Source organism: Fringilla coelebs, assembly GCF_963513975.1.
Source record: "Fringilla coelebs genome assembly, chromosome: 27".
Lineage (NCBI taxonomy): Eukaryota > Metazoa > Chordata > Aves > Passeriformes > Fringillidae > Fringilla > Fringilla coelebs.
Window position 1 is genome coordinate 1,058,712 of NC_140053.1, and position 25,936 is coordinate 1,084,647.

Genomic DNA, 25,936 nt, shown 5'->3' on the forward strand with positions numbered 1-25,936 from the left:
GGGATCCAGGGATCCCTGGAGCCGCTCCAGGGGAGAGCAGGAAGAAGGAGGCGCATCAAAGATGGCCCAGGGGGATGAGAGGTCCCTGTCTGATCCCTGAGCAAAGGGAAGAGCAGGAATTCAAAGCTGGAATTCAGAGCTGGAATTCAAAGCAGCAGCACGAGGTCCAGGCTCAGCGTGGCTCCTCTGGAAAGGGATTGTTAAATATTCCCTGTGCCTGTGGAATTCCCAGCTCTGGAAAGGGATTGTTAAATATTCCCTGTACCATTCCCAGCCCTGGAAAGCTGATTGTTAAATATTCCCTTTGCCTGTGCAATTCCCAGCCCTGGAAAGGGATTGTTAAACATTCCCTGTGCCTGTGGAATTCCCAGCTCTGGAAAGGGATTGTTAAATATTCCCTGTGCCTGTGGAATTCCCAGCTCTGGAAAGGGATTGTTAAATATTCCCTGTGCCTGTGGAATATCCAGCCCTGGAAAGGGATTGTTAAACATTCCCTGTACCATTCCCAGCCCTGGAAAGCTGATTGATAAATATTTCCTGTGCCTGTGCAATTCCCAGCTCTGGAAAGGGATTGTTAAATATTCCCTGTGCCTGTGGAATTCCCAGCCCTGGGAAGGTGATTGCTAAATATTCCCTGTGCCATTCCCAGCCCTGGGAAGGGATTGTTAAATATTCCCTGTGCCTGTGGAATTCCCAGCCCTGGGAAGGGATTGTTAAACATTCCCTGTGCCTGTGGAATTCCCAGCTTTGGAAAGGGATTGTTAAATATTCCCTGAAGCCCCTGGGGGTGGGAAAAGGAGGGAGAGGAACTCTCCTTCCTCCAGGGATGGAAAATCCGGGACAGGGGATCCCTGATCCATTCCCTGGGATCCATCCCCCTCTGGAACTGCTCCCACTCCCTTCCCAGGGGATTTGGGGCTCATCCCAACATTCCTGGCTGCTGTCCCTGTCCCATCAGGATTGTCCTGCTCTCCCTCCTCACCTCCCGACAGGTGCAGGTGAAGGGAAGGACCCAGGGCTGGAATCCTGCAGGAATCATTAAAAACTCTGGAATTTTGGCCTCACCTGCAAGGAGAAACAACAGATTTATATTGAAATTCCCCCCAAAAAAACCTCCCCTGAATTCCAGGAACCTCAGGGCACCAGGAGGACACGGCAGAGCGAGGAGAACCCGAGGAGGTTCTTAAAACCGGAACAAAATTAAAAAACAACAACGTAAAGAAAAAACCAGAGATAACCACAGGGTACAAAATAGGAATTATTTATATTTTCCAAAAGAAAAAACAAAAAGAGTTCCCAGCTATTGAAACATCTCTGCTGTAAGAAGTGACTAAATAGAAAGGGACAGGGCTGGCCCCAGACAGCCAGACCAGGTACAAACAGTGTAAGAATCACGGAGCAACTCAGGGACGTGGCACGCAGCCGTCAGCAAGAGTGAAATTCATCCTGGGGGGGGTTTGGGGTTTGTTTTTTTTTTCTTTCGTTAAAAAAAGAGGGAGGAAAGGGGAAATAAAGCAGGGGGGAAATGGCCAGAGCATTTCCCACAATGTTTAAAACAGAAACCGTCGGTGCTGCTCTCGGCTCGAGGGGTCTGCAGTCCTCTCCTCCCAGCACGGCCTTCACCGCCCCTCGCGCTCCGAGCTGACATTTCATAGAAAAAGGGGGTTTTGAACCATTTTTGTTTGTTTTTTTTTTCTGTTTGCAGTGGACACACAAGTGCTAAAACAGCAAATTCATCTCCTGGCCGAGGGCAGCGGGGCACACGCACGTCCAGCTCAGCTCGGCCGCCAGGACTTTGGGGAACGTTTGCCATAAATCCTCCTGGAGGTTTCCTCCCCAAAACCTCGGTGGAAACTTCTGCCTTCAACTCTCCCAAGCGAGCAGAGTCCTCTGCCCCAGGCATCCCACACACACAGAGCCCCGGGCCGGGGGAACAGCCGGATCCTGGAGGGCCTCAGGCGGGTGCAAGGGAACACACAGACACAGGGAATCGCAGGAACAGCCCCAGAGCCCACCCTCCCCCCTTTTCCCAAAGTTTCTCGGTGCTGTTGGACAAAGTCTGGATGTCACACGGAGCAGCCTCTTCCCCCCAACAACAGAGTCCAAGCTCCGCGGGCCTCGCCGGCTCCCCGGTGCTCAAGGGCTGGGCAGCAGCGGCAGCAGCAGCTGGGGCCGCTTCCAGGAAAGCTCGGGATGAGGGTCGGCAGCTTTAGGATTGCTTCAGCCGCTTGCGGGGCGGGCCCAGGAACGGGCACTGCGCCGAGGCCAGCGAGCGATAGGCCTCGGCCACCAGGTGGGGGTGGGACACCACCATGGACTTCCAGCCCGACGTCTCCATCACGTCCGAGGCGTGGCTGCAACACAGAGGGGGCGGCTGAGGCACGGGGGGCGCTGGGGAAACTGGGAATGGGGGCTGGGGAAACTGGGAATGGGGGCTGGGTAACTGGGAATGGGGGCTGGGGTAACTGGGAATGGGGGCTGGGGTAACTGGGAATGGGGGATGGGTTACTGGGAATGGGGGCTGGACTGGGAATGGGGACTGGACCGGGAATGGGGACTGGGGTAACTGGGAATGGGGACTGGGTAACTGGGAATGGGGATTGGGGAAACTGGGAATGGGGATTGGACCGGGAATGGGGACCGGGGTAACTGGGAATGGGGATTGGACCGGGAATGGGGACTGGGGTAACTGGGAATGGGGACTGGGAATGGGGACTGGGAAAAAACTGGGAATGGGGATTGGACGGGGAATGGGGACTGGGGTAACTGGGAATGGGGGCGGGGTAACTGGGAATGGGGACTGGGAATGGGGACTGGGGTAACTGGGAACGGGGACAAGGAATTGGGACTGGGGTAACTGGGAATGGGGGCCGGGGTAACTGGGAATGGGGGCTGGGGAAACTGGGAATGGGGGCTGGGGAAACTGGGAATGGGGGCTGGGAGCTAACTGGGAATGGGGACTGGGAGCTAACTGGGAATGGGGACTGGGAGCTAACTGGGAATGGGGACTGGGGTAACTGGGGTGAGGGACTGGAGTAACCAGGAATGGGGACTGGGATAATTGGGAGCAAACTGGGATCAGGGACTGGGATAACCAGTGTGAGGGACTGGGATACCAGGAAGCAGATCAGGATCAGAGACTGGGATAACAGGGAGCAAACTGGGATTAGGGACCAGGATAATGAGGAACAAACTGGAATTAGGGACCAGGATAATGGGGAACAAACTGGGATTAGGGACCAGGGTAATGGGGAACAAACTGGGATTAGGGACCAGGGTAATGGGGAACAAACTGGGATTAGGGACCAGGGTAACGGGGAACAAACTGGGCTTAGGGACCAGGATAACAGAGAACAAACTGGGATTAGGGACCAGGATAACGGGCTCAGCCCTCCAGGTTCTTCCCAGGGCCCTGAGGAACTTGGGGGTTTCTTCCTCCTGGGCTCTCCCAGGTGTCTGAGGGGTTTGGCCCCATTTCAGGCTCAGGGCTCAGGAGGAAAAGCTGCAGCAGATTCCAGGTGGGATGGCAGAACACAGAGCTCATCCCAAGGCCAGCTCTGGGCACAGGAATGGTTTAAATCGATATAAAAAGCCCTGGAAGAAGTGCACCGAGTGACAGAAATGTTCCATTTATTAAAGCTTGGCAGGGATTTTCCATCTGCTGCTGGATTGAGAGCTGGAATCAATCCCTCAGCATCAAATCATGGAATGCTTTGGGCTGGAAGGACCTTAAAGCTCATCCAGCTCCATGGGCAGGGATGATGGCTCCTGCTATCCCAGGCTGCTCCCAGCCAGGACAATTCCAGGACCAGAACTCCCTGATCCTGCCCTGCCTGCACACCCCAGGAAGCTCCAGAGCAGCTTCTGGGCTGTTCCCACTCTGGACAACCCCAGGGGACAAGGCTGGCCTGGGTTTGGGGCAATTCCACCAGTGGAATGTGGATAAACCACGGATGACAGGGAGGGAGCTCAAAAATGAGAGAGCAGAACCTTCCCTGCACGGGCCAGGGCAGGAGAGAGAACCCTGCTGCTCCCAGGGGACAGCAAAAACAAATCCTGGAATCCTGGGGGTGGGAGGGAGCCCAGCTTGGTTTGTTTGGGGTGAGCAGTGAGAGTGAGAGAGGGAAGGGAAAAGGGAAGGGGGAAAGGGGAAAGGGAAGGGGGAAAGGGAAGGGGAAAAGGGGAAAGGGAAGGGGGAAAGGGAAGGGGGAAAAGGGAAGGGGGAAAAGGGAAGGGGGAAAAGGGAAGGGGGAAAAGGGAAGGGGGAAAAGGGAAGGGGGAAAAGGGAAGGGGGAAAAGGGAAGGGGGAAAAGGGAAGGGGGAAAGGGAAGGGGGAAAAGGGAAGGGGGAAAAGGGAAGGGGGAAAAGGGAAGGGGGAAAGGGGAAAGGGAAGGGGGAAAGGGAAGGGGAAAAGGGGAAAGGGAAGGGGGAAAGGGAAGGGGGAAAAGGGAAGGGGGAAAAGGGAAGGGGGAAAAGGGAAGGGGGAAAAGGGAAGGGGGAAAAGGGAAGGGGGAAAAGGGAAGGGGGAAAAGGGAAGGGGGAAAAGGGAAGGGGGAAAAGGGAAGGGGGAAAAGGGAAGGGGGAAAAGGGAAGGGAGAAAAGGGAAGGGGGAAAAGGGAAGGGGGAAAAGGGAAGGGGGAAAAGGGAAGGGGGAAAAGGGAAGGGGGAAAAGGGAAGGGGGAAAAGGGAAGGGGGAAAAGGGAAGGGGGAAAAGGGAAGGGGGAAAAGGGAAGGGGGAAAAGGGAAGGGGGAAAAGGGAAGGGGGAAAAGGGAAGGGGGAAAAGGGAAGGGGGAAAAGGGAAGGGGGAAAAGGGAAGGGGGAAAAGGGAAGGGGGAAAAGGGAAGGGGGAAAAGGGAAGGGGGAAAAGGGAAGGGGGAAAAGGGAAGGGGGAAAAGGGAGGAGGAAAAGGGAAGGGGGAAAAGGGAAGGGGGAAAAGGGAAGGGGGAAAAGGGAAGGGGGAAAAGGGAAGGGGGAAAAGGGAAGGGGGAAAAGGGAAGGGGGAAAAGGGAAGGGGGAAAAGGGAAGGGGGAAAAGGGAAGGGGGAAAAGGGAAGGGGGAAAAGGGAAGGGGGAAAAGGGAAGGGGGAAAAGGGAAGGGGGAAAAGGGAGGAGGAAAAGGGAAGGGGGAAAAGGGAAGGGGGAAAAGGGAAGGGGGAAAAGGGAAGGGGGAAAAGGGAAGGGGGAAAAGGGAAGGGGGAAAAGGGAAGGGGAAAGGGGAAAAGGGGAGGGTTTGTCCATCCTGGAGCAATTACTCACTAATTAATGAAGTCCACGGCCTGGGTTTTGAGCTGGTCTGCGCTGTGCAGGTCAGCCAGGATCAGGATCTCAGCCGCGTTCTCCACGGACAGGTTACTGCAGAGAGCATCCTCACACATCACCTTCAGCCTCTCCAGGGCATACTGGGACAAAACCACGGAATTACACCCAAAATCACACCCAGGCACTGCCCAGGGACCCTCACACACCTCCTCCAGCCTCTCCAGGGCATACTGGGACAAAAACCATGGAATTACACCCAAAATCACACCCAGGCACTGCCCAGGGACCCTCACACACCTCCTTCAGCCTCTCCAGGGCATACTGGGACAAAAACCATGGAATTACACCCAAAATCACACCCAGGTACTGGTAGAGACCCTCACACACCTCCTTCAGCCTCTCCAGGGCAAATCCATGGAATTACACCCAAAATTCCACTCAGGTACTGCCCAAAGACCCTCACACACCTCCTTCAGCCTCTCCAGGGCAAATCCATGGAATTCCACCCAAAATTCCACTCAGGTACTGCCCAGGGACCCTCACACACCCCCATCAGCCTCTCCAGGGACAAAACCACAGAATTACACCCAAAATCACACTCAGGTACTGCCCAGGGACCCTCACATACCCCCATCAGCCTCTCCAGGGCAAACCCATGGAATTACAGCAGGGAACACCTCGGGGGTGGGAACCCTCAAGCTGTGCTCCTCCTTTTCAGGTTTGTACCCTGGAATGTTCTGTGCCCTGAGCTGGGATCCATTTGTGGGATCTTTGCCATGGGATCAGCTCCATCACTATAAATTGATTTATTGATGAATTGGTTTTAGGTTCTGACTGAGATTTCCCCCCGTCAAGATTGGATTTAAATGCAGAATTCCAGCTCATGAGCCCCATTTTCCCTGAAGCCTGGCTGATAACAGAGGCAGAGCACTCGGAGTTTTCTCTGGCAAATTGAGAGGGCAAATCAAATTTCTTTGCTAATCTGTCTCAATAAATAAAGCAGTTTATGGGGCCAGCCATGAGTTTGGATAATTGCCTGTCAGAGCCTCGAAATGTAACAAATAAAGCTGGGCACTCTCCTGCTGCAGATGGAACATTCTCCTCCATGTATCCACTTTTTAGTTTCATTTTTGCTACAAATAACTCATTTTTAATTACATTGTTGGCCCCCAGTGGCCACTGTGGGCTCTCAGCAGCAACATTTCCCCTTCCTCCTTTTTTAATTCCACCTCAACTCCCCCCAGCCTCCTGCACTGCCAGCTCCTGGAGTTGAATTTTGGTTGGTTTTGGGCTAATTACAGCTTTTTCCTAAGAGACAGCAGAGCTCTGAGGGAGCTGCTTCAGTCCCCGGGGTAAATATTGGATGCTTTATGTGTTTTCATGGAGGAGTTTTTTATTCCTGCTTTTAAGGCACACAACGAGCTGGAAAGGGAAAGCAAAGCTGTGTTAAAAGGCAGCAAAGTCAGAATTAAAGCTCTCCCTGCCCTAAGTGCTGCTCCTCCAGTCAATACCTTGGAATAAATGTGGGGATGGTTGTGTGGAATCTCCTGGCTCTGATTCCCACCTCAATCCCAGCTGGAATGGATGGAGCCCAGGGACACTGAGGGGCACAAAGCACCCCCAGCCCAGGAGAATCCCAGGATTTCAGGAGCAGGGGAGAACCCCAGGATTCCAGGAACAGGAAAAATCCCAGGATTCCAGAAGCAGGGGAGAACCCCAGGATTTCAGCAGGGAAGAACCCCAGGATTCCAGGAGCAGGAAAAATCCCAGCATTTCAGGATCAGGGGAGAACCCCAGGATTCCAGGAACTGGGGAGAACCCCAGGATTCCAGGAGCAGGGGAGAACCCCAGGATTCCAGGAGCAGGAGAGAACCCCAGGATTCCAGGAACAGGAAAAATCCCAGGATTCCAGGAACAGGGGAGAACCCCAGGATTCCATGAGCAGGGGAGAACCCCAGGATTCCAGGAGCAGGGGAGAACCCCAGGATTCCAGGAGCAGGGGAGAACCCCAGAATTCCAGGAACAGAAAAAATCCCAGGATTCCATGAGCAGGGGAGAATCTCAGGATTCCAGGAGCAGGAAAAATCCCAGGATTTCAGGAGCAGAGGAGAGCCCCAGGATTCCAGGAGCAGGGGAGAACCCCAGAATTCCAGGAACAGAAAAAATCCCAGGATTCCATGAGCAGGGGAGAATCTCAGGATTCCAGGAACAGGAAAAATCCCAGGATTTCAGGAGCAGGGGAGAATCTCAGGATTCAGGCTCCAGATTGGATCATTCCCTAGCACTGAGCCACTTCTAATGGGAAAAAAAGAAGAAAAAGGGAATAATTTGGGTTGTAAATGATGGGTTTCAGGGGTTAACAGAGCTCTCACTCCCATCTCTGGGGCTGCAAAGGGGAGGGGAAGAGCCCCAGGGAATTCCAGCAGCTCCCAGGAGCAGCAGGGACTGGCACTGCAGCAGGAAAACCAACACTATTTCCCACTCCTGGATTTCCAGAGCCTCAGGGCTGACAGGAGGCAGGGCAGGAGGAGAACTGTTTGTCCAGACTCAGCACTGCTCCGGGGATTTGGGAATAACCACATGGAAAAACATCCCTGGGTCTGCTCTGTAATTGTCTCCTCAGCCCAGCTCGGATCATGCTGAACAGGCTCTTCTGGGACCTCCAAAAATCCTTAAAAATGAGCAGTAGAGCAAAAATTCCTGATGGCTTAATGGGAAGATCTGCAGCAGAGTCCTCTGGAAGCTTCAAAAATGCTTAAAAATGGGCAGTGGAGACAGAAATCCTGATGGATCTGTGCAGCTCCAGGTGTGTTCTCTGTCAATCTGCTGGTCCAGCTGTGTTTCCAGGTTTCCCTGGAAGCCTCAATCCCAAGGAACCTGCTCATCCCAAGGCTCTGGGAGCACTGTGGACAGGAAATCCCACGGCATTCCAGCTCCCCAGCTCCCACCGATCCCCAGTTTACCTTGTCAGCAGCTGCCAGCAGATCATCAGCCATCTTGTCCAGGTTTGGGGCCTTCCCAGTGTAAATGAAACACATCATTTCCTTAAAAACCTCGGGCTCCACGTCGTTGATCTCAACCCGGTTCTGCAAAGGGGAAAAAGGAGAAAAGGAGGGGTCTGCCATGGGATCCAGGGCTGCTCATGCCCCAAAACCCTTCAGTGCCAGAGAGAAATGGGTTACAAGGAGTTGAATTTGAGAAAGAAAGGGAAAAGGAGTGGGGAAAAGGAGTGGGGAAAAGGAGTGGGGAAAAAGGAGTGGGGAAAAAGGAGTGGGGAAAAAGGAGTGGGGAAAAAGGAGTGGGGAAAAAGGAGTGGGGAAAAAGGAGTGGGGAAAAAGGAGTGGGGAAAAAAGGAGTGGGGAAAAAAGGAGGGGGGAAAAAGGAGGGGGGAAAAAGGAGGGGGGAAAAAGGAGGGGGGAAAAAGGAGGGGGGAAAAAGGAGTGGGGAAAAAAGGAGGGGGGAAAAAGGAGGGGGGAAAAAGGAGGGGGGAAAAAGGAGGGGGGAAAAAGGAGGGGGGGAAAAGGAGGGGGGAAAAGGAGGGGGGAAAGAAAATATGTGGATGGAGCAAGAACAATTCCAAGCTGTATCCCACAGTCTCCACTTCTCCTTCCCAAGGGAACACAGCTGATCCCGGATCCCTCCAAATCCTGCTCCCTTCAGGGGCAGAGGTGTCCCTGTGTGAGAGGAGCAGCTGCAGGTGCCAGAGGGGGATCCAGCAGGGATCACCTGAGCAGGACCTTTCCCTGGCTCTCACCTTTTTGCTCTCCTCCATCTCGTGCTCGAACATGGCGCTGAACACCGGGGAGCGCGCTGTGGGGGGAACAGAACCTGCTGGGAATGCTGCATCCCCTGGGAAGGGCTGGCTGCTGCTCCAGCACCTCCCATCAGGGATGGCATTCCCAGAGCACTTGTGCCTGCTCCTGGATGCCTGGAAGGGGCCCAGGCCAGGCTGGATGGGGCTGGGAGCACTCTGGGATTGTGGAAGGTGTCCCTGGCATGGATGAGCTCTGAGCTCTCTTCATCCCCCCCATTCCCTCCATCCCAAACCATTCCTTCCATTGCCTCCATCCCAAACCATTGTCTCCATCCCAAACCATTGTCTCCATCCCAAACCATTCCCCCACACCCCCAATCCCTCCATCCTAAACCTCCCATTCCCCCCCATTCCCTCCATCCCAAACCATTCCCTCCATCCCAAACCATTCCCTCACATTTTCTCCATCCCAAACCATTCCCCCCATCCCAAACCACTCCCCCCATTCCCTCCATCCCAAACCATTCCCCCCATTCCCTCCATCCCAAACCTTTCCCTCCCACCCCAAACCACTCCCCCCATTCCCTCCATCCCAAACCATTCCCCCCATTCCCTTCATCCCAAACCATTCCCTCCATCCCAAACCATTCCCTGACATTCCCTCCATCCCAAACCATTCCCTGACATTCCCTCCATCCCAAACCATTCCCTCACATTTTCTCCATCCCAAACCACTCCCCCCACCCCCTCCATCCCAAACCATTCCCTCCCACCCCAAACCACTCCCCCCAATCCCAAACCACTCCTCCCACTCCTCCCCATCCCAAACCACTCCCTCCATCCCAAACCTTTCCCTCCCACCCCGAACCCCTCCCCTCACTCCCTCCATCCCAAACCATTCCCTTACATTCCCTCCCACCCCGAACCCCTCCCCTCACTGCCCCCATCCCGAACCCCTCCCCTCACTCCCTCCACCCCGAACCCCTCCCCTCACCCCTCCCCGCAGTCCCGGGGCTCCCCCCGGGCAGTCCCACCTGCCAGGATGGCTTTGTGGCCCTTGAACTCCTGGCCGGCCACGCAGAGGCAGCAGTCGGTGAAGCGCGAGTTCTCCCAGAGCCCGCCCAGCTCGTCGGCCAGGCGGCACTCGGGCACCTTCACCATGTTCATGGTGTTCTGGCCCGAGATGTTCACCGAGTCCTGCACCACGCTCACCTGGGGACGGGGACACTCTCACTGCCCTGCCCTGCTCCAGGGCACAGCCACAGCCCTGCCTCCAGGCACCAAGGGGTTAAAAACTCCCCGCTCCTAAAGGATCCTCTGCAGAGATCCCTGCACCAGGGTGTCCATCCCAAACCCCAAACCCCAAACCCCAAAAGCAGATTTTCCTCCCAGTCCCACACTGACAGCACACCCATGCAATCCACGAGGAGGTTTCTGAAGGAAGTGGAACCGGATTTTTGCTCTTTCCTGATTTTTTCCACACACCACACCTGACCCAGTTTCTCCTTCCATCCTCGTGAAACCTCCCCAATCAATAATGCAACAGCCACCACTCCAGGGGAGATGAGGGACACACAGAGCTCCCAGAGCCCAGCACGGACCCCACAGGGCAGGGCCTGACCCCTCAGTGCCCTCCTGCTTCTCCTTCCAGGAGAGCTGAATATTCCACAGCTCAATTAAACCCCCCTCCAGACCGAGTTTAACAAATCCCAGGTTATGTCAGACAGTGAGGGAGATGTGGAGGAGGCAATTCCCAACCCCTGCTCCGAGCTGAGGGATCTCCAGGAGGGCCCCACTGGGAGCCTGTGCAGCACCAACCCCGTGGTTAAACCCAGGTAAATCACAGCTGCAGCAGAGGCCAATTAGCAAAGCTCTGATTAATTGTGCCCTGCTGCAATCCAGAGTGATGGAGGGGAGGCAGAGGTGAAGCCATTCCCTGGATTTGCTGTCCAGCCCAAGGTAAATTCCAGTTCTGTTCAGGACCAGTGGCCAAGGGAGAGCAAGGACAGCCAGGGAAGCTGGAAGTGAAGGAAAAAGGAAAGGGGAAAGGAAAGGGGAAAGGAAAGGGGAAAGGAAAGGAAAAGGAAAGGAAAAGGAAAGGGGAAAGGAAAGGAAAAAGGAAAGGAAAAGGAGGGAAAAGGAGAGGAAAAAGGAAAGGAAAAAGGAAAAAGGAAAAGGAAAAGGAAAAGGAAAAGGAAAAGGAAAAGGAAAAGGAAAAGGAAAAGGAAAAGGAAAAGGAAAAGGAAAAGGAAAAGGAAGGGAAAATAAAGGAAAAAGGACAGGAAAAGGGAAAGGAAAAAGGGAAAAGGAAAGGGAAAAGGAAAGTAAAAAGGAGAGGAAAAAGGAAAAGGATCCCAGCCTTGGATGCCCATCTAGGTAAGGATTTGTTTCTGCCATGCCAGACTCTCCTTTCTCCTCCCATTTTGAGCTCAAGGAAGGGCTCCCTCCATCCCTAGGAATTTCTGCTGCTGATCAAACATCCTCGAGATGTTTGTTCATTTAAACATGTGCATGATTATGATGGCCAAAACCTGAAAAAAAAAAACCACCCCAAAAACAACCCAAAACCCTCCCAAAAATCCCAGCTGTCAAAGGACTTTGAAGCCCTTCTTTTATTCCTGAAAAGAAAACACAGCAAAAGAAAAGACTCCCAGGAAAAAAGTGCAGGAGATGCAAGGAGAGAACAACTTGTTCTGCTCTCTTCTGGCAAAAAAAAAACAGCTCCAGGAGGGGGTTTGCAGTTAAAAAGACAATGGGAGAGAGGCAGAAGAAGCTCTGAAGACACTAAATTAGAGTTTCTATTTGCTCATTAAGGTTTTTCAACTTAAATCTCTGGGTTTGGAAATAACTGGCTGCCTCTTCGCCTGGAATAGCACAAGTGAAATAATAACCATGTTGTAGAAAAACACAAACACAATGACCAGAAAATGGTGATTACTGCAAAATCTCCTTTTCTCACATTTTTCTCTTTGCTGTCTGTGCAGACACATTGAAGGAAATAAAGAGAAGCTCTCTTTTATTGAGCAGGGCAGTTCCCAGTGCAGATCCAGGTTGTGATTATCCCAAGCAAGCCCCAAATCAAGGAGCACAAACAGAGGGATGGGAACACCAAAGCACCAGGAAATGATCATCAAACCTGCCCAATTCCCACCATCATTCCAGCCAAAAGGCAGAAGGATGAACCAGGAGGGGAAAAAGGCACAGCCAGAGCAGAGAATGCCAGGGACAGAGCAGGCAGCAGTGATCCTGAGCCGTGAGAGGGGGTGAGGGAAGGGCCAGCCCTGCCTGGGCTGGGGAGCTGTGTGGGGCTGGAGCAGGGCTGGGGGAGCTGTGTAGGGCTGGAGCAGGGCTGGGGGAGCTGTGTGGGGCTGGAGCAGGGCTGGGGGAGCTGTGTGGGGCTGGAGCAGGGCTGGGGGAGCTGTGTGGGGCTGGAGCAGGGCTGGGGAACTCTGTGGGGCTGGAGCAGGGCTGGGGAGCTCTGTGGGGCTGGGGGAGCTGTGTGGGGCTGGAGCAGGGCTGGGGGAGCTGTGTGGGGCTGGAGCAGGGCTGGGGGAGCTCTGTGGGGCTGGAGCAGGGCTGGGGGAGCTCTGTGGGGCTGGAGCAGGGCTGGGGGAGCTGTGTGGGGCTGGGGGAGCTGTGTGGGGCTGGGGGAGCTGTGTGGGGCTGGAGCAGGGCTGGGAGAGCTGTGTGGGGCTGGAGCAGGGCTGGGAGAGCTGTGTGGGGCTGGAGCAGGGCTGGGAGAGCTGTGTGGGGCTGGCCCTGCCTGCACTGGGGAGCTGTGTGGGGCTGGAGCAGGGCTGGGAGAGCTCTGTTGGGCTGGGGGAGCTGTGTGGGGCTGGCCCTGCCTGCACTGGGGAGCTGTGTGGGGCTGGAGCAGGGCTGGGGAGCTGTGTGGGGCTGGGGGAGCTGTGTGGGGCTGGTCCTGAGCTGGGAAGCTGTGTGGGGCTGGCCCTGCCTGCACTGGGGAGCCATGTGGGGCTGGCCCTGGACTGGGGGAGCTGTGTGGGGCTGGAGCAGGGCTGGGGGAGCTGTGTGGGGCTGGAGCAGGGCTGGGGAGCCATGTGGGGCTGGCCCTGCCTGCACTGGGAAGCTGTGTGAGGCTGGCCCTGGGCTGGGGGAGCTCTGTGGGGCTGGAGCAGAGCTTGGGAGCTCTGTGGGGCTGGCCCTGCCTGCACTGGGGTGCTGTGTGGGGCTGGAGCAGAACTCAGGAACTCTGTGGGGCTGGAGCAGAGGTCAGGAGCTGTGTGGGGCTGGAGCAGGGCTCACCTCACAGAACAGGGTCAGTTTGTCATCTGGCAGGAGCCCGTTGGCCTCATCCAGCAGGAAATCTCTCCTGATGAACTTCTTGAAGCCCCAGTCCTTGCCTTGCACGAAGCGATAGGCGCGCTGGCTCTCTGCGGATAGGCCTGGCTTAACCCGGGCCGGGGGCACAGCAAAGCCCAAACCCCGGCCCAGCTCATCCCAGGGGGGGCTTCACCCACCCCAGGGGGTTTCCCTCCCTCAGAGGGGTCTCACTCACCCATGGCCTTGGTCTCCTCTCCCTTGGCATTGAGGATGGAGAACTTGAACTTGGCCCTGACCTCGCTCTTGGGGCAGCTCACCAGCAGCAGGTACAGGGACAGGTAATCCTTGCTCTCCTCGTCCAGGCCCTTGGGGTTCACACGTAAACACCTGGAAAAGGAGGATTGGGAATGTCAGCAGGTCAGGGATGCCTCCAAAGGAAGGGCTCTGTGGGATTTTCACATTTGCACAGCAAACAGGAGCTGATAACAAGGCCTGAGCCCCAGGGGAGCACGGGGGCTGAAAGGAGCAGAGCTGGGGTACAGCTGCACCCCCACGCTGAGAAAAACACCCAGGAATTATGGACAGCCCACCAAATCCCCAGGGAAAAGAGCAGGGAGAAGGGCTGGAATCCCACTGGATACCAATCCTCACAGAAGGAAAGTGAAATAAATAAAATGGAGGCAATGGGCTCGAGGAAGGGAAACAAATACAGAGAAATGGTTGATAAAATGCCACAGGAGGCAACTGCAAGGAACAAGGGATTTCTGGAAGGCTGGTGGTTCTTCAACAAAAAAAATACCAGGGTTAAAAGGAAAAACTCCTCCTGTGTGAAGAAAAGGCAGGAAGAGGCTCCTCCATGACCTGAAACATGACACAGAATCCACCAAGAACAAAAAGCAAACAGATAATGAACAGCTCCCACACACAGGGACCAAATCCACAGATCCAGATGTTCCAGGGAGGGCTGAGAGCAGAGGGGACAAAGGTGACAGGAACAAAGGCAGGCCAAGGAAAGCACAGCTCTGCCACCCAAAGGAGGGAACTCACACTGTATCCCATGGATACAATTCATCCAGGGGCTGCTTTCCCACCAGTGGCACTGAAAAGGGAAATTCTGAACCACTCAGCAGCAGATAAAACCAGGAATCAGAGCCCATGGATGCAGCAGGACACGGCTCAGAGCAGACACAGGCTCTGAGCAAAGTCCACTCTGAGTTACTGGAAATGATTGAGGCCTCAGGGAAGATAAGGAAGGTTTAGAGGAAAGGGAAAGGCTCCAAACGAGGTCACCCTGAAGAGGCAGAAGCAATGAGAGGACATTGGCACTTGCCTCATCCCTGCATCCTCCATGGCCACAAAAAGCTGCCACTCACAGAAAGGGATTTCACAGCAGGAAAAATTCACTTTGGAACCCCATGGAGTATGAGGGGCTGGAACTGGGAGGGTGGAATGGGCTGTGCACCCTCACAGCCTCACCTGGGCTCCTCACAGAAATCTGTTTTGAGGGTAAATATTGGTTTGTGTGCAAACACTGCTGAGGCATTGGGGCTTTCATGCTCAGGATAATGATGTTTCCATGGATTCCCTGTCCCAGCCCCAAAGCCCAGCCCAAACCCCTCTCCCTGGGCCTCACCACTTGAGTTTGTCGTTGGCTCCAGAGGAAAAGGTCGAGCTCTTGATGACCTCCCCCATCTCCTCCCGGCAGAAGCTGAAGTTGTTGATGGTCCACATGTAGGAGAACTTCACCACCTTGATCTGGATGGAGAGAACAGGAGCTTTGCCTCAGCCCTGCCCATCCCACAGGGACAAAGTGCAGCCCCCCAGCTCTGGGTGGGGGACCTGGAATTCTGGGAATGGCTCCAGGGGCTCCTGCAGGGCCTGGGCAGCACTGGCTGTTCCTGTGTGACAACTGCAGTGTGGGGCTGGTGGAACTGCTGTGGAACTGCTGTGGAACTGCTGTGATTGCTCAGTGTGGAACTGCAGTGTGCAACTGCTGTGTGTAAGCAGTGTGTGACTGCAGCATGTGATTGACGACTGCAACTTCAGTGTGTAACTCCCCCATGTAAATGCCCTGTGTGTAACTGCAGTATGTGATAGCTGAGTGTAACCCTGTGTGTAAATGCTCAGTGTGTAACTCCCTGTGTGTAACACCCTGTGTGTAACTGCAGTGTGTGATAGCTGAGTGTAACTCCCCCATGTAAATGCCCTGGGTGTAACTGCAGTGTGTAACTCCCTGTGTGTAATCCCTGTGTGTACCTGCACACCCAGCAGGCCCCACAACCCCCCAAAGCCCAGGACACCTGACCTGTGTGTAACTGCAGTGTGTAAATGCCCTGTGTGTAATCCCTGTTGTACCTGCACACCCAGCAGCCCCACAGCCCAGGAATGCAGCCCAGGACAGCTGACCTGTGTGTAACTGCAGTGTGTAAATGCCCTGTGTGTAATCCCTGTGTGTAATCCCTGTTGTACCTGCACACCCAGCAGCCCCACAGCCCCAGGACAGCTGACCTGTGTGTACCTGCAGTGTGTAAATGCCCTGTGTGTAACTGCAGTGTGTAACTCCCTGTGTGTAATCCCTGTGTGTACCTGCAGTGTGTAACTCCCTGTGTGTAATCCCTGTTGTACCTGCACACCCAGCAGCCCCACAGCCCCAGGACAGCTGACCTGTGTGTAGCACCAGCTCTCGGCCACGGGCCCGCTGGACATCTCTGCCGGAGGGGGGGGACTCGGCACCCTGGACATCGCCAGCTTGGAATCGGGCAGGGCACAGGCACGGGAAACGGAGCTCAGCTGCACCTGGGGGAGACAGGAACCACAGGAATCAGCGTGGAAACGGGGCTGAACTTCACCTGGGGGATAAAAGGAATCACAGAAATCAGCAACCAGCATGGAAACGGGGCTGAACTTCACCTGGGGGGAGACAGGAACCACAGGAATCAGCCACCAGCATGGAAACGGGGCTGAACTTCACCTGGGGGGAGAGAGGAATGACCAAAACCAGAAACCAGCATGGCAATGGGGCTGAACTTCACCTGGGGGGGAAAAGGAATCACAGAAATCAGAAACCAGCATGGGAACAGGGCTGAACTTCATCTGGGGGGGGGGAAAGGAACCCTAGAAATCAGCAACCAGCATGGCAGTGGGGCTGAACTTCACCTGGCAGGGAGAGAGGAATGATCAAAACCAACAACCAGCATGGGAATGGGGCTGAACTTCACCTGGGAGGGGAAAGGAACCACAGAAATCAGCCACCAGCATGGCAGTGGGGCTGAACTTCACCTGGGGGGGGAAAGGAACCATAGAAATCGGCAACCAGCATGGGAATGGGGGCTCAGCTGCATCTGGGGGGCACAGAGAGACAGAAACCATCAGAACTGAGGACTAATCAAACCAATCCCAGGGGTTCAATCTCCCCAGACACAAATTTCTCTCTCCTCTCTGAACACCATCAAAATGTGACATGACACTGGAAGGTTCCATTGAAACATTTCCAGCAAACACAAAGCACCCCAAAGGCCAGCCTGGAGCCCAGGATGCAGGGATTTGGCAGAGGGAAGAGCCTGGCTGAGCCTTCTGCTCACAGCTTTGTGTCCTGCAGCACCTCACACACAACGGGGTCACAGATTCCTCCAGCAGGAGCAGCAGCCAGGGAAGGCAGGCAGGGTTTTTGGGATTGGCCACCTGTCTGCACGCTGAGCTACAAGATGGTCAGGGATGGAAAGGCTTCAGCAGGAGGAAATGCAGGCAATGAATAAATAAACCATGAGAGCAGGCCATGAAACTGGACTTTGTTGTTAAAATTGCAGTAAATTTCAGTGATTTCGTTTGTAATTAACACCTTTTTACTCGTTGCTATGCAAGGTATTCTGATCTCTGAATATGCAACAGAAGAGTTAAAAGGATGGATTAAAAGGAGACATAAAACCAACTTAAAATAACTTTGGAATCCCCTGAAACAGCGATTCCATGGCCCCTCCACACATCTCTGGCCAGAAATTGGGAGTGAAACCTCCAGCCACAACCAGCTCCTGGTCTGCTCCCTGACAGGGAATTCTCCATTAGCTGGGTTTGCCTGCTCAGGACACTTCAGATGTCACCAGGTGTCACCTCCCCAGCGGCGCTGGCACCTCTGCACTGGAGCTGGGTGGAGAAGCACGGCAGGCACAGAGGTTTGAGGGAAATATTTGGGAAATAATTCAGATATCACGGCTCAGGAGAGGCAGGGACGCACGTCAGGCACAGACAGAAATATCAAAACACAGGAAATAAAACAGAAAATATTATTTTATGGCCCCCCTGTGTACAGTGAGAGTCTGCTACTCCTTGGCTATAAATAACAAACTCCTGGCTCGGGACAGAGTTAAAATCACAGCTCAGAGCAGAGCGATTCTCACCCCACTCCCAAGCACTTCCAGATGGAGACATTCGATCCGAGGGCAGAGCCAGAGCACCTGGGGAAGCACAGGAAATGTCCCCTTGTCACCCTGTCCTGCCAAAACCCCCTCTGGGCTCCACAGATCAGCTCTGCCTTCAGCAGGGAAATCCCTGAGACCTCACCTGCCACAGGTGGGCACAGAAACCCAGCAAACAATCCTGGAACAGATTCCACAATCACCAGACTTTTGTCCCAAAAATCGGTCATTTTCTGGCTTTCAGGATAAACCAATTCCCAGGAATTTCCACTTCCAGCCAGGTTTATCCACGGAAAGGGAACTCAGGGGAGGCTGGGAAGGAAGGAGATTTTTAATTGAGGGGTTCAAAAGCTGAGTGGCTGCTCCTGGAGCCAGCAAAGCATCAAAGAGTGCCTGGGAACAGCACAGGGAGAGGGAGCAGGACGGGATCATGGAGGAGAAAAATAAGGGATGAGGCAGGAAAAGCTCCTTTACTCCCTGCACCCTTCAAAGCCTCGGGAAGGACAGCAGAAGGTTGGCTTTGGAATGGGAAAAAGGGGAAAAGGGCAGGGAGTGGAAGGGCAGACTCTGCTGGCCCTGCTGGGACACAGGGGGCTGTCCCCTCTGAAATCCTGGGCAGGGGTTTCACCTGGTGAAAAGCCTCTGCATGACACAACCCAAAATGTCCCTGAATGCCATCAAATTCAATGTTTATACCCTGAGCACTCCAGAGGATTTTCACCAATGTTACTGACCTTACAAGACCCCAAATATTTAAAATTAGCCCATTTTCAGATTAACCTCTGGACTTCTGCTGTGCTTAATTCTGTCCCAGGTGTGCACAAGGCCACTCTGCTGCTGGAAAATGATTTCTGTTATCACCAGTTGGATCAATTTTCAAAGCCCCAGCATTACTGTGTTTAATTCACAGCCTGAGTGCGACCAGACCCAGCCTGAAATGCACAACTTAAACCTTGTGCTTGTGCCTAAAGCCCAAATCCCAAACCAGAACTTCCCAGGAGGATCTGTAACACAGGTTGACAAAAGCTGAACCGAGGTCTTCATATGAAAATTTCATCCCTATTTTCTCTAAATTCAGCAGATCCTCCCGGGTTCTGCTGCATCCATGGCCAAACCAGCACCTTCCAGATGGGAATGTTTAATCCCTGCCATGATCCTGACTTTGTGAACTCCACAGATGCCTAAAAATAAACTTTATAAACTCCACAGATGTCTAAAATTCCCTGGAGCAGTGAGGCCAGCGACACCTCGGATCACAGCAGTGCAAGCCCTGCCTGCAGCCAGAGGACACCCAGGAATTCCCCAGGATTCCCAGGCACTGACCACACTTGGTGCTTTGGTGCCTTTCCAGTCCTAAAAATGTGGAGGGAAAACCCCAAAACAACACCAGCCCCCCCCAGTTCCAGCTCATCCCTGCTCCGTGCTCTCCTCCTCCTCCTCAGCCGTGCACAGCAGCACGGAGACTTCCAGAACTTCTCGTGGAACAGCACAAAACCCACAGGGATCACCCACAGCTCCTGGCTCTGCACAGGACATCCCAAAATCCCATCCCAGGGCAGCCTTGGGAATGTGTCCATTCCCTGGGGAGCTGTTCCAGTGCCCCAACACCCTCTGGAGGAAGAGCTTTTCCTTGAAATCCACCCTAAATCCCTTCAAATCCACACCAAATCCCTCCTGACACAGCTCTTGGGTCCTGTCCCTGCTCACCAGAGAGAAGAGCTCAACACTCAATTACCACTCAACTCCTTCCTCCCACAGCAAGCACTGAAGGGACATTTAAAAACACAAAAACAACAACAACAAAACAATCCAGTCTATTTCCAGATCAGCCTCCGAACACCAGCAGCTTCCTCGGGGTTACAAACACCTCACCCCACGGCAGCTTCCTGCCCCGTCAGGTGTTTCTGGACCTGGCCACACATTTCCATTCCAGAGCTCCCAACTCCAAGCACAGACTCCCAGCAGCAGCTCCTGGACTGAGAATGAAGGAGCAGCTCTCTCACTGGGAGGGTTCTGGCCGTGCCCCTTTGTTTATTTTGGGCTTTCTCCATTTCCCGACAGGTTTCTGCCGGGAGCAGCAAACCCCAGCAGAGCGAGGCTGAGGAACCAGAGGGATCTTACATAACCCTCCAGCCGTGCAAGCAGAGCCGGCTGGGGAGAAGGGATCCCACAGAATTCCCTGGAATTCCCAGCAGAGCTCCCCCGGGTTCCCAGGTGGGCAGGGAAGTGCTGGGATGGCGCTGGTGCCCACAAAGATCCCACTGGGAGCACGCTCAGCCTGCAGTCCCTGCCCAGGAGAGGCTCAGGGCACTCCCAGATTAACCCCAGTGCAAACTGGGCCAGGAGCTGCTCAGGTAACTGGTTTAACGTTGAGCAGGGACATGGGCAGCACCCGAGCCTCCTCCACAGGAAACCAGAGTAATGATGGCACGAGAAATTATGGGGTTTTTAAGCACTTCAGTGTGGGCTGGGCCAGCAGCGATGCCCTCGCTTTAACCCCCTTCTATGACCTGTGTTTGTGCCCAAATCCCCAGGATTTTGGGGAGAAAAGGGGTAGTTTTATAACAGGAGCTCCACTCCAGTGAATCAGGCTGTCAAATGTGACAGCAGTTTCCATTTGATGGGCTCAGTTCTGTGCCACTGTCCCCTGCTGATGGAGGGACAGGATGACAGCCTCCGGGCATTCTGCTGCTGGGCTGTCCCGAGCTCAATCCCACCCATAGCAAAGTAACAAAAAGGGGAAAAAAAACCCAACCCACCCAATCTGTTTTTACTTCAGGTTGCAACAAAACAAGGGAGAAAATGACACCAAGTGGTTGTGGGCAGCTGGCTGGAAAATGTCACAGAAAGAGAAATCAGGTGGATGTTTTACTGAAATAACTCAGGGTTTAGAGTTCTGTTTTATAAAGCATAAATAAGTGTCATTCTTCAAACTCTCACAGGGCTTCACAACAAGCCACCACTTAGAACTCCAAAGGCGAAGTGGAAAAAAGAGGAAATGAGGGAAAAGTGTTTTTTTTCCTTATGTCAGGACGATGCTGTAGAACCACAACACAAACACATTCAGCCATGCTGAGTTAGAGAGAGCTGACAGCAGATCTCACCACACCTGAGATCTTCCTGCCCCTCTAAGAACTCCTGTCAGACCCAGACAATGCCATCTCCCACTCCAGGCGCTCTGTTTTCCCTTCGGAACACCAGGAATGCGGACGATGCTCGGCAGCAGCAGCGGCAGCGCTCCAGGATGGCCCCAGCTCCACGGGAAAGGGAATTATTTCCCTTTCCACACTGCAGGATGATGCACCATTTCCTCCAAACAGCACCACAGGCCCGACACTCGCCTGGGGAGCAGAGCCGCGATCCCGGCTGGCATCCTCAGCCAGCCCAGCTCGGCTCCTGCCTCGGGAATGGGCTCACACCGTGGCCAGGCCACAACCTGTCACCCCTGAGCGCCCGATGCTGCCGCTCCTCATCGCCGCGCTCCCACTCCGGCCCGCTTCGCTGTTTCCCACTCGTGCTCCCTCAGCCGGCTCCAGGCACCCCACAGCCCCTGTCCTCCAGCCTGGCGATCTCCAGGAATCGCCGTTCCAGCTTTTTCCCCAACTTTTCCCCGCCGCCCCCCCGCCCCCCCCCGTCCCTCAGGCCCTGCGCTCCCCCCCCCCCCCCTCCCCTCACAACTCCTTCCCCTCCGCTCTCACCTCGCGGCCCGAGGAGCGGCCCCGCCGGCGGTGCGGCGCTGCTGGGAGGCCGGAGGGAGGCGGGGAGCGGTGCCCGGGCAGGTGCGGTGTGTGGGGACGGCCCCGGACCCCGCAGCCCCCTCAGGAGACCACCAGCAGCTAGGGATCACTATTTGGCAGCATGTCCTCCCGGGCCGGTCTCCGCCGAGCGCGACCCGGGGATCACTATTGCGCAGGTGCCCGCAGCAGCTCAGCGCGCATGCGCGCGGTGCCGGGGCGGTGGGAGGGGGGGGCCGGGATATGGCGCTGCCCAGCGCTCCCCTCACGGCCGCGCACGCGCACTGCGGGACTGACGCCGCCGGCCACGCCCACCGCCTTTTATAGCCGTGCGCCCGTCGCGCGAGACCTCTCCCCCCGCCGCGAGCACGCGCGGCCGCGCCGGCTCCTGCGCATGCGCCATGCCTCAGACCCGTCTTTGTGGCCGGCCCCGTCCCTCCGGCGCCTTCGCACTCAGATCGCTCTGTGGCAGGCGTGCCCCGGCGGCCCTGCCCCTCCGCTCTCCGCTGATGATTGCTCGGAGGGCAGCGCCGCTCAGCGTGCGCCCCGTGCCTCGCTGGCCCCGCTGTTCCCGTTCGGCACCGGCTGCTGCTGTCGCAGTGCCGTTCCACCGCGGGGTGGGCGCGGGCGGCGCACTCGCTGCCCACATGTCCGCCACGCATGGCCCTCGCAGGCGGCACCGCCTTTCCCCCGTCCCTGGGGAGGTTTCAGGGCGTGCCATTGCCCTTTTCCTCACGGCTCCATGAGGGGACACCTGCCCGAGGGAATGGCTGGAACCATCTCCCCTCACGGCTCCATGAGGGACACCTGGCTGAGGAAATGGCGGGAGCCATCTCTCCTTCCCTCATGGCTCCATGAGGGGACACCTACCTGAGGGAATGGCGGGAGCCATCTCTCCTTCCCTCACGGCTCCATGAGGGGACACCTGCCTGAGGGAATGGCGGGAGCTATCTTTCCTTCCCTCATGGTTCCATGAGGGACACCTGCCTGAGGGAATGGCGGGAGGCATCTCCCCTCACGGCTCCATAGGGACACCTACCTGAGGGAATGGCGGGAGCCATCTTTCCTTCCCTCGTGACTCCATGAGGGGAGACCTGCCCGAGAGAATAGCAGGAACCATCTTCCCTCATGGTTCCATGAGGGGACACCTGCCTGAGGGAAAGGCAGGAACCATCTTTCCTTCCCTCACGGCTCCATGAGGGGACACCTGCCTGAGGGAATGGCGGGAACCATCTCCCCTCATGGTTCCATGAGAGGACACCTGCCCCAGAGAATAGTAGGAATCATCTCTCCTTCCCTCACGGCTCCATGAGGGGACACCTGCCTGAGGGATTGGCGGGAGCCATCTCATGGCTCCATGAGGGGACACCTGCCTGAGGGAATTGCAGGAACCATCTCCCCTCACAGCTCTATGAGGAGACATCTGCCTGAGGGAATGGCGGGAGCCATCTTTCCTTCCCTCACGGCTCCATGAGGGGACACCTGCCTGAGGAATGGCCGACACTGTTTCCCCTCACAACTCTGTGAGGAAGTGTTACCAAAATCCTCCAAAAACATCGTGAAAAATAAGACTCCACCCGTTTTTCAGTGTTATCGAGTCCGACCTTGCTTTCTCCTTGGCCCAGGCTCCTGTGTGGCTGACAAAGTTGCTCCACACCCACGCTGATACAAAACTGTAAAACTTATTTATACATTTTAAGCAAAGGAAGCAATTAACTCCTCGGTATGGCTCTTCTCTGCTACTTTGTAGTGGCTTGTAACCAGTGAAGCAAAGATGTCATTGTTACCAGTTCTTAATTACCTGAAGGTTTGTAGAGAAGTTTATCCAGAGCAGCCTTCCCCTCCTCACTTCCAGCCTCAGGGCGAATTAATTCCACTGCACACAAAGCACCCCAAGAACTGAAACACCCAGGTTCCACAGCACAGCCACGCTTATTGAAATGGGAAATGCAAAATATTTTTGTCTTCTCTCTCCTTCTCCCAGGTGAGAAATGCTGCTCTGGGCCAGGGGCTGGCTCCTGGATTATTGGGAATATTCCCCACAGTGTCCCAGGTTTTCCTGGCCAGCGAATCCTCCTCTGAGCAATCCTCGGATCCTGCTGCATTCCTTGGTGTCCCCAAGTGCTGCCCGTGGTGACAGAGCAGCAGGTGATGCTGTGCTGATGAAGGAACGGCTCTGTGAGGTGCGGGGCTGGTGTTTGCATTCCCGTGCTGGCCGCAGGCTTCTCCTGGAAACCGCCTTTCATCCCTCTTCCATTCCCGTTTTATATTCCCACCTAAGCTGCGGATTTTTAGCGATGTGTTTCTCCTCTCGGAGCTGAAGTAGCAGAGGAAATTACAGCACCAGTTTTACAGACAACAAAGAGATTCCCCCCCCCCCCCCTCCCCGGCAGCCTCTCTGCAAGCAGAACAAACAGAAATTCTCCTTTAATCCAGCACTGGCCAAGTGTCACTCTGCAGTGGGGAATTCAAGTTCCTTCTCAGGTTCTCCTGATCAAAATTCTCCCGTTCCCAGGAAGTGAAAAATTAAATTGGGCACCTGTGGAAACGGAGGCGGAATTTCACCTCTCCTCCCTTTGCTGAAGTTATTTAGGCTCAGCTCTGTCCCCCTTGGTGGCTGGGAGAAGGGAATTGTTGTCACTTCTTCACGCCTGGGACACGATTCTGTGATAAATAAACAATTCCAGGCGCTTGAACCTTGAATATTGGGATGGGGATTTTGGTGTGTGTTGTGTGAGAGCTCTGAATTCCCGGCTCTGGGGACAATTCCCGCCTGGATGGCAATAGGCAGGTGGCATTTCCCTGTGACAAGGGACAGCAAACGCTGCAGTACCCCCAGGTCTGGAGGTGTCACCCTCTCACTTTGATTTCCACGGGAAGCTGATTAAACCGACGGCTCTGACAGGAGCTGTGTGCAAGAATTTTAACTAGCTGCTGCTTTTTAATATTCACTTCCTCTTCGGGTTTAATTATTTTGTTCCTGCGTTTTCCCTTTCAATTTACGAAAACTCCAGAAATGTAATTAGGGAGAGGCTGAGCTGCAGAGAGCTGCCAGTGATGAAACGGAGCAGCCCAGCCTCCAGCGCGGGCTGCAGGACAGGATTCCAATCATTATCCCCTTATCCAGGAAGGATCTGCGGCACGGCGGGATCAGAGCTATTGAAAATGCAGCACTAATTAAACTCCCCTATCAGGAGGGGATGAAAACGCAGTTATTTCATTATTTCCTGCATTTGCCAGCTCCGTTACGAACCCAAACAAACCCGGCTGCAAACAAAGCCCAGCTCAATCACGGGGGAGACTTAATGAGGCTTTAATTTGTGCAGCGCTCACGGAGCCGGTGCGAGGTGCTGCTCCTCTCTGCCCGTGCCAGGGGCACCTGTGGAGCCCATTTCCCATCTGGAGAGCACCGGGAACGCTGTGCCGCAGATTGCCACGGAGCCTCGGCCGGCTCTGGGGACACGCTTGCTTTGTGTGCGGTTTAAATCGTTAAACAGCGTGGACAGCGCAGGCTGCCGTGGTTTCCTTGTGAAATGGTCATTTTTCGGTCGCAGCCAATTAAGGATCCGTTCTCTCCCGCTGGTGCCGGGGTGTTTCCATCCCTCGCAGATCTCCTGCTCCCCCCGGCCCCTCTGGAGGTTTCTCCTGTCACAGCAGCCCCGGCTCTGTCACCTCAGCGTGCCCCAGGGGATGCACGGGGGCTGGGGACAGGCAGAGCTGCTGGATCTTGCAATCCCTGAACCGTGGAGGGCTGGGCATCCTCCCGGGAAGGGGAATGGAGAGCCTGGGTTTTTGGATTTTTAAAAAATTTGTATTTGCTGCAGCTCTTCTCCTCCGGGTGGGATTCACAGTGGAACAGCAAAACGTGAGCAGGAGGCTGAGCCCAGCGGTGCCAGCTTCTCTTCCCTGTGAATCCACGGGGCAGGAGGGGAAGGGAAATATCCCCACCTTCAACAGCTCCTGGGGTGGAGAGAGGCTAAGCAGTTATTTTTGTGTGTAAATAAAATATCGGTATCTCTTACAGAAATACATCAAATATTGATGGTTTTTATGTATGCATAGAAAAGAGCGGGGGAATTGGCTCCTTGCAGGTTCGAGGCAGGAATCCAGAGGGCTGCAGGATTCTCCTTCAGGTGGATTTTCCTTCCCTGGGAGGGCTGGGATGGAATTCCCAGAGCAGCTGTGGCTGCCCCTGGATCCCTGGGAGTGTCCCAGCCAGGCTGGACATTGGGACAGTGGGAGGTGGCCCTGGATGGAGCTGGATGAGCTTTGGGGTCCTTCCAACCCAAACCCGCTCTGGAATTCCGTGATGGAGGCACACAGATGCCAAACCATGACAGTCCAGCGCAGCCCTAAATTCAGTGCAAACCCACAGGGATCACTCCCATGAGGGAATTCCTGCTGCTCTGCAGGGACAGCTCCCTCTCCAACCATTCCCAGCTCCCTGCTCTGAACATTTCCCACCCAGATTTCCTTTCCAAACACCGCCAGAA

General features: G+C 54.9%; 1 protein-coding gene across 2 annotated transcripts; it reads right to left on the reverse strand.

Annotated features, from left to right (window-relative positions):
- Positions 1–1,245: 1,245 nt before the first annotated feature.
- On the reverse strand, positions 1,246–21,611 carry SPOP (speckle type BTB/POZ protein). 2 transcript variants are annotated; one of them, XM_084222262.1, is made up of 10 exons: positions 21,408–21,611; positions 15,962–16,093; positions 14,931–15,052; positions 13,533–13,684; positions 13,280–13,407; positions 10,048–10,225; positions 9,014–9,069; positions 8,223–8,345; positions 5,257–5,399; positions 1,246–2,354 (listed from the first exon to the last, which is right to left on the reverse strand). In XM_084222262.1, the coding sequence occupies exons 2-10, from the start codon at positions 16,037–16,039 to the stop codon at positions 2,210–2,212; spliced, it is 1,125 nt and encodes a 374-aa protein (XP_084078388.1). In that variant the 5' UTR covers positions 16,040–16,093; positions 21,408–21,611; the 3' UTR covers positions 1,246–2,209. The 2 variants fall into 2 exon arrangements, with proteins under 2 accessions (XP_084078388.1, XP_084078389.1); XM_084222263.1 differs by lacking the exon at positions 1,246–2,354 and having other exon boundaries at positions 5,347–5,580.
- Between the last annotated feature and the right edge of the window lie 4,325 nt (positions 21,612–25,936).

Excerpts from the sequence above, each read along its gene's own strand:
- SPOP (XM_084222262.1), bottom strand. The coding sequence starts at position 16,039 with ATGTCCAGGGTGCCGAGTCCCCCCCCTCCGGCAGAGATGTCCAGCGGG. Across the intron at positions 13,685-14,930 it reads GCCAACGACAAACTCAAGTG|GTGTTTACGTGTGAACCCCA; the intron begins GTGAGGCCCAGG and ends CTCCTTTTCCAG. Across the intron at positions 10,226-13,279 it reads AACTGACCCTGTTCTGTGAG|GTGAGCGTGGTGCAGGACTC; the intron begins GTGAGCCCTGCT and ends CCCCGTCCCCAG.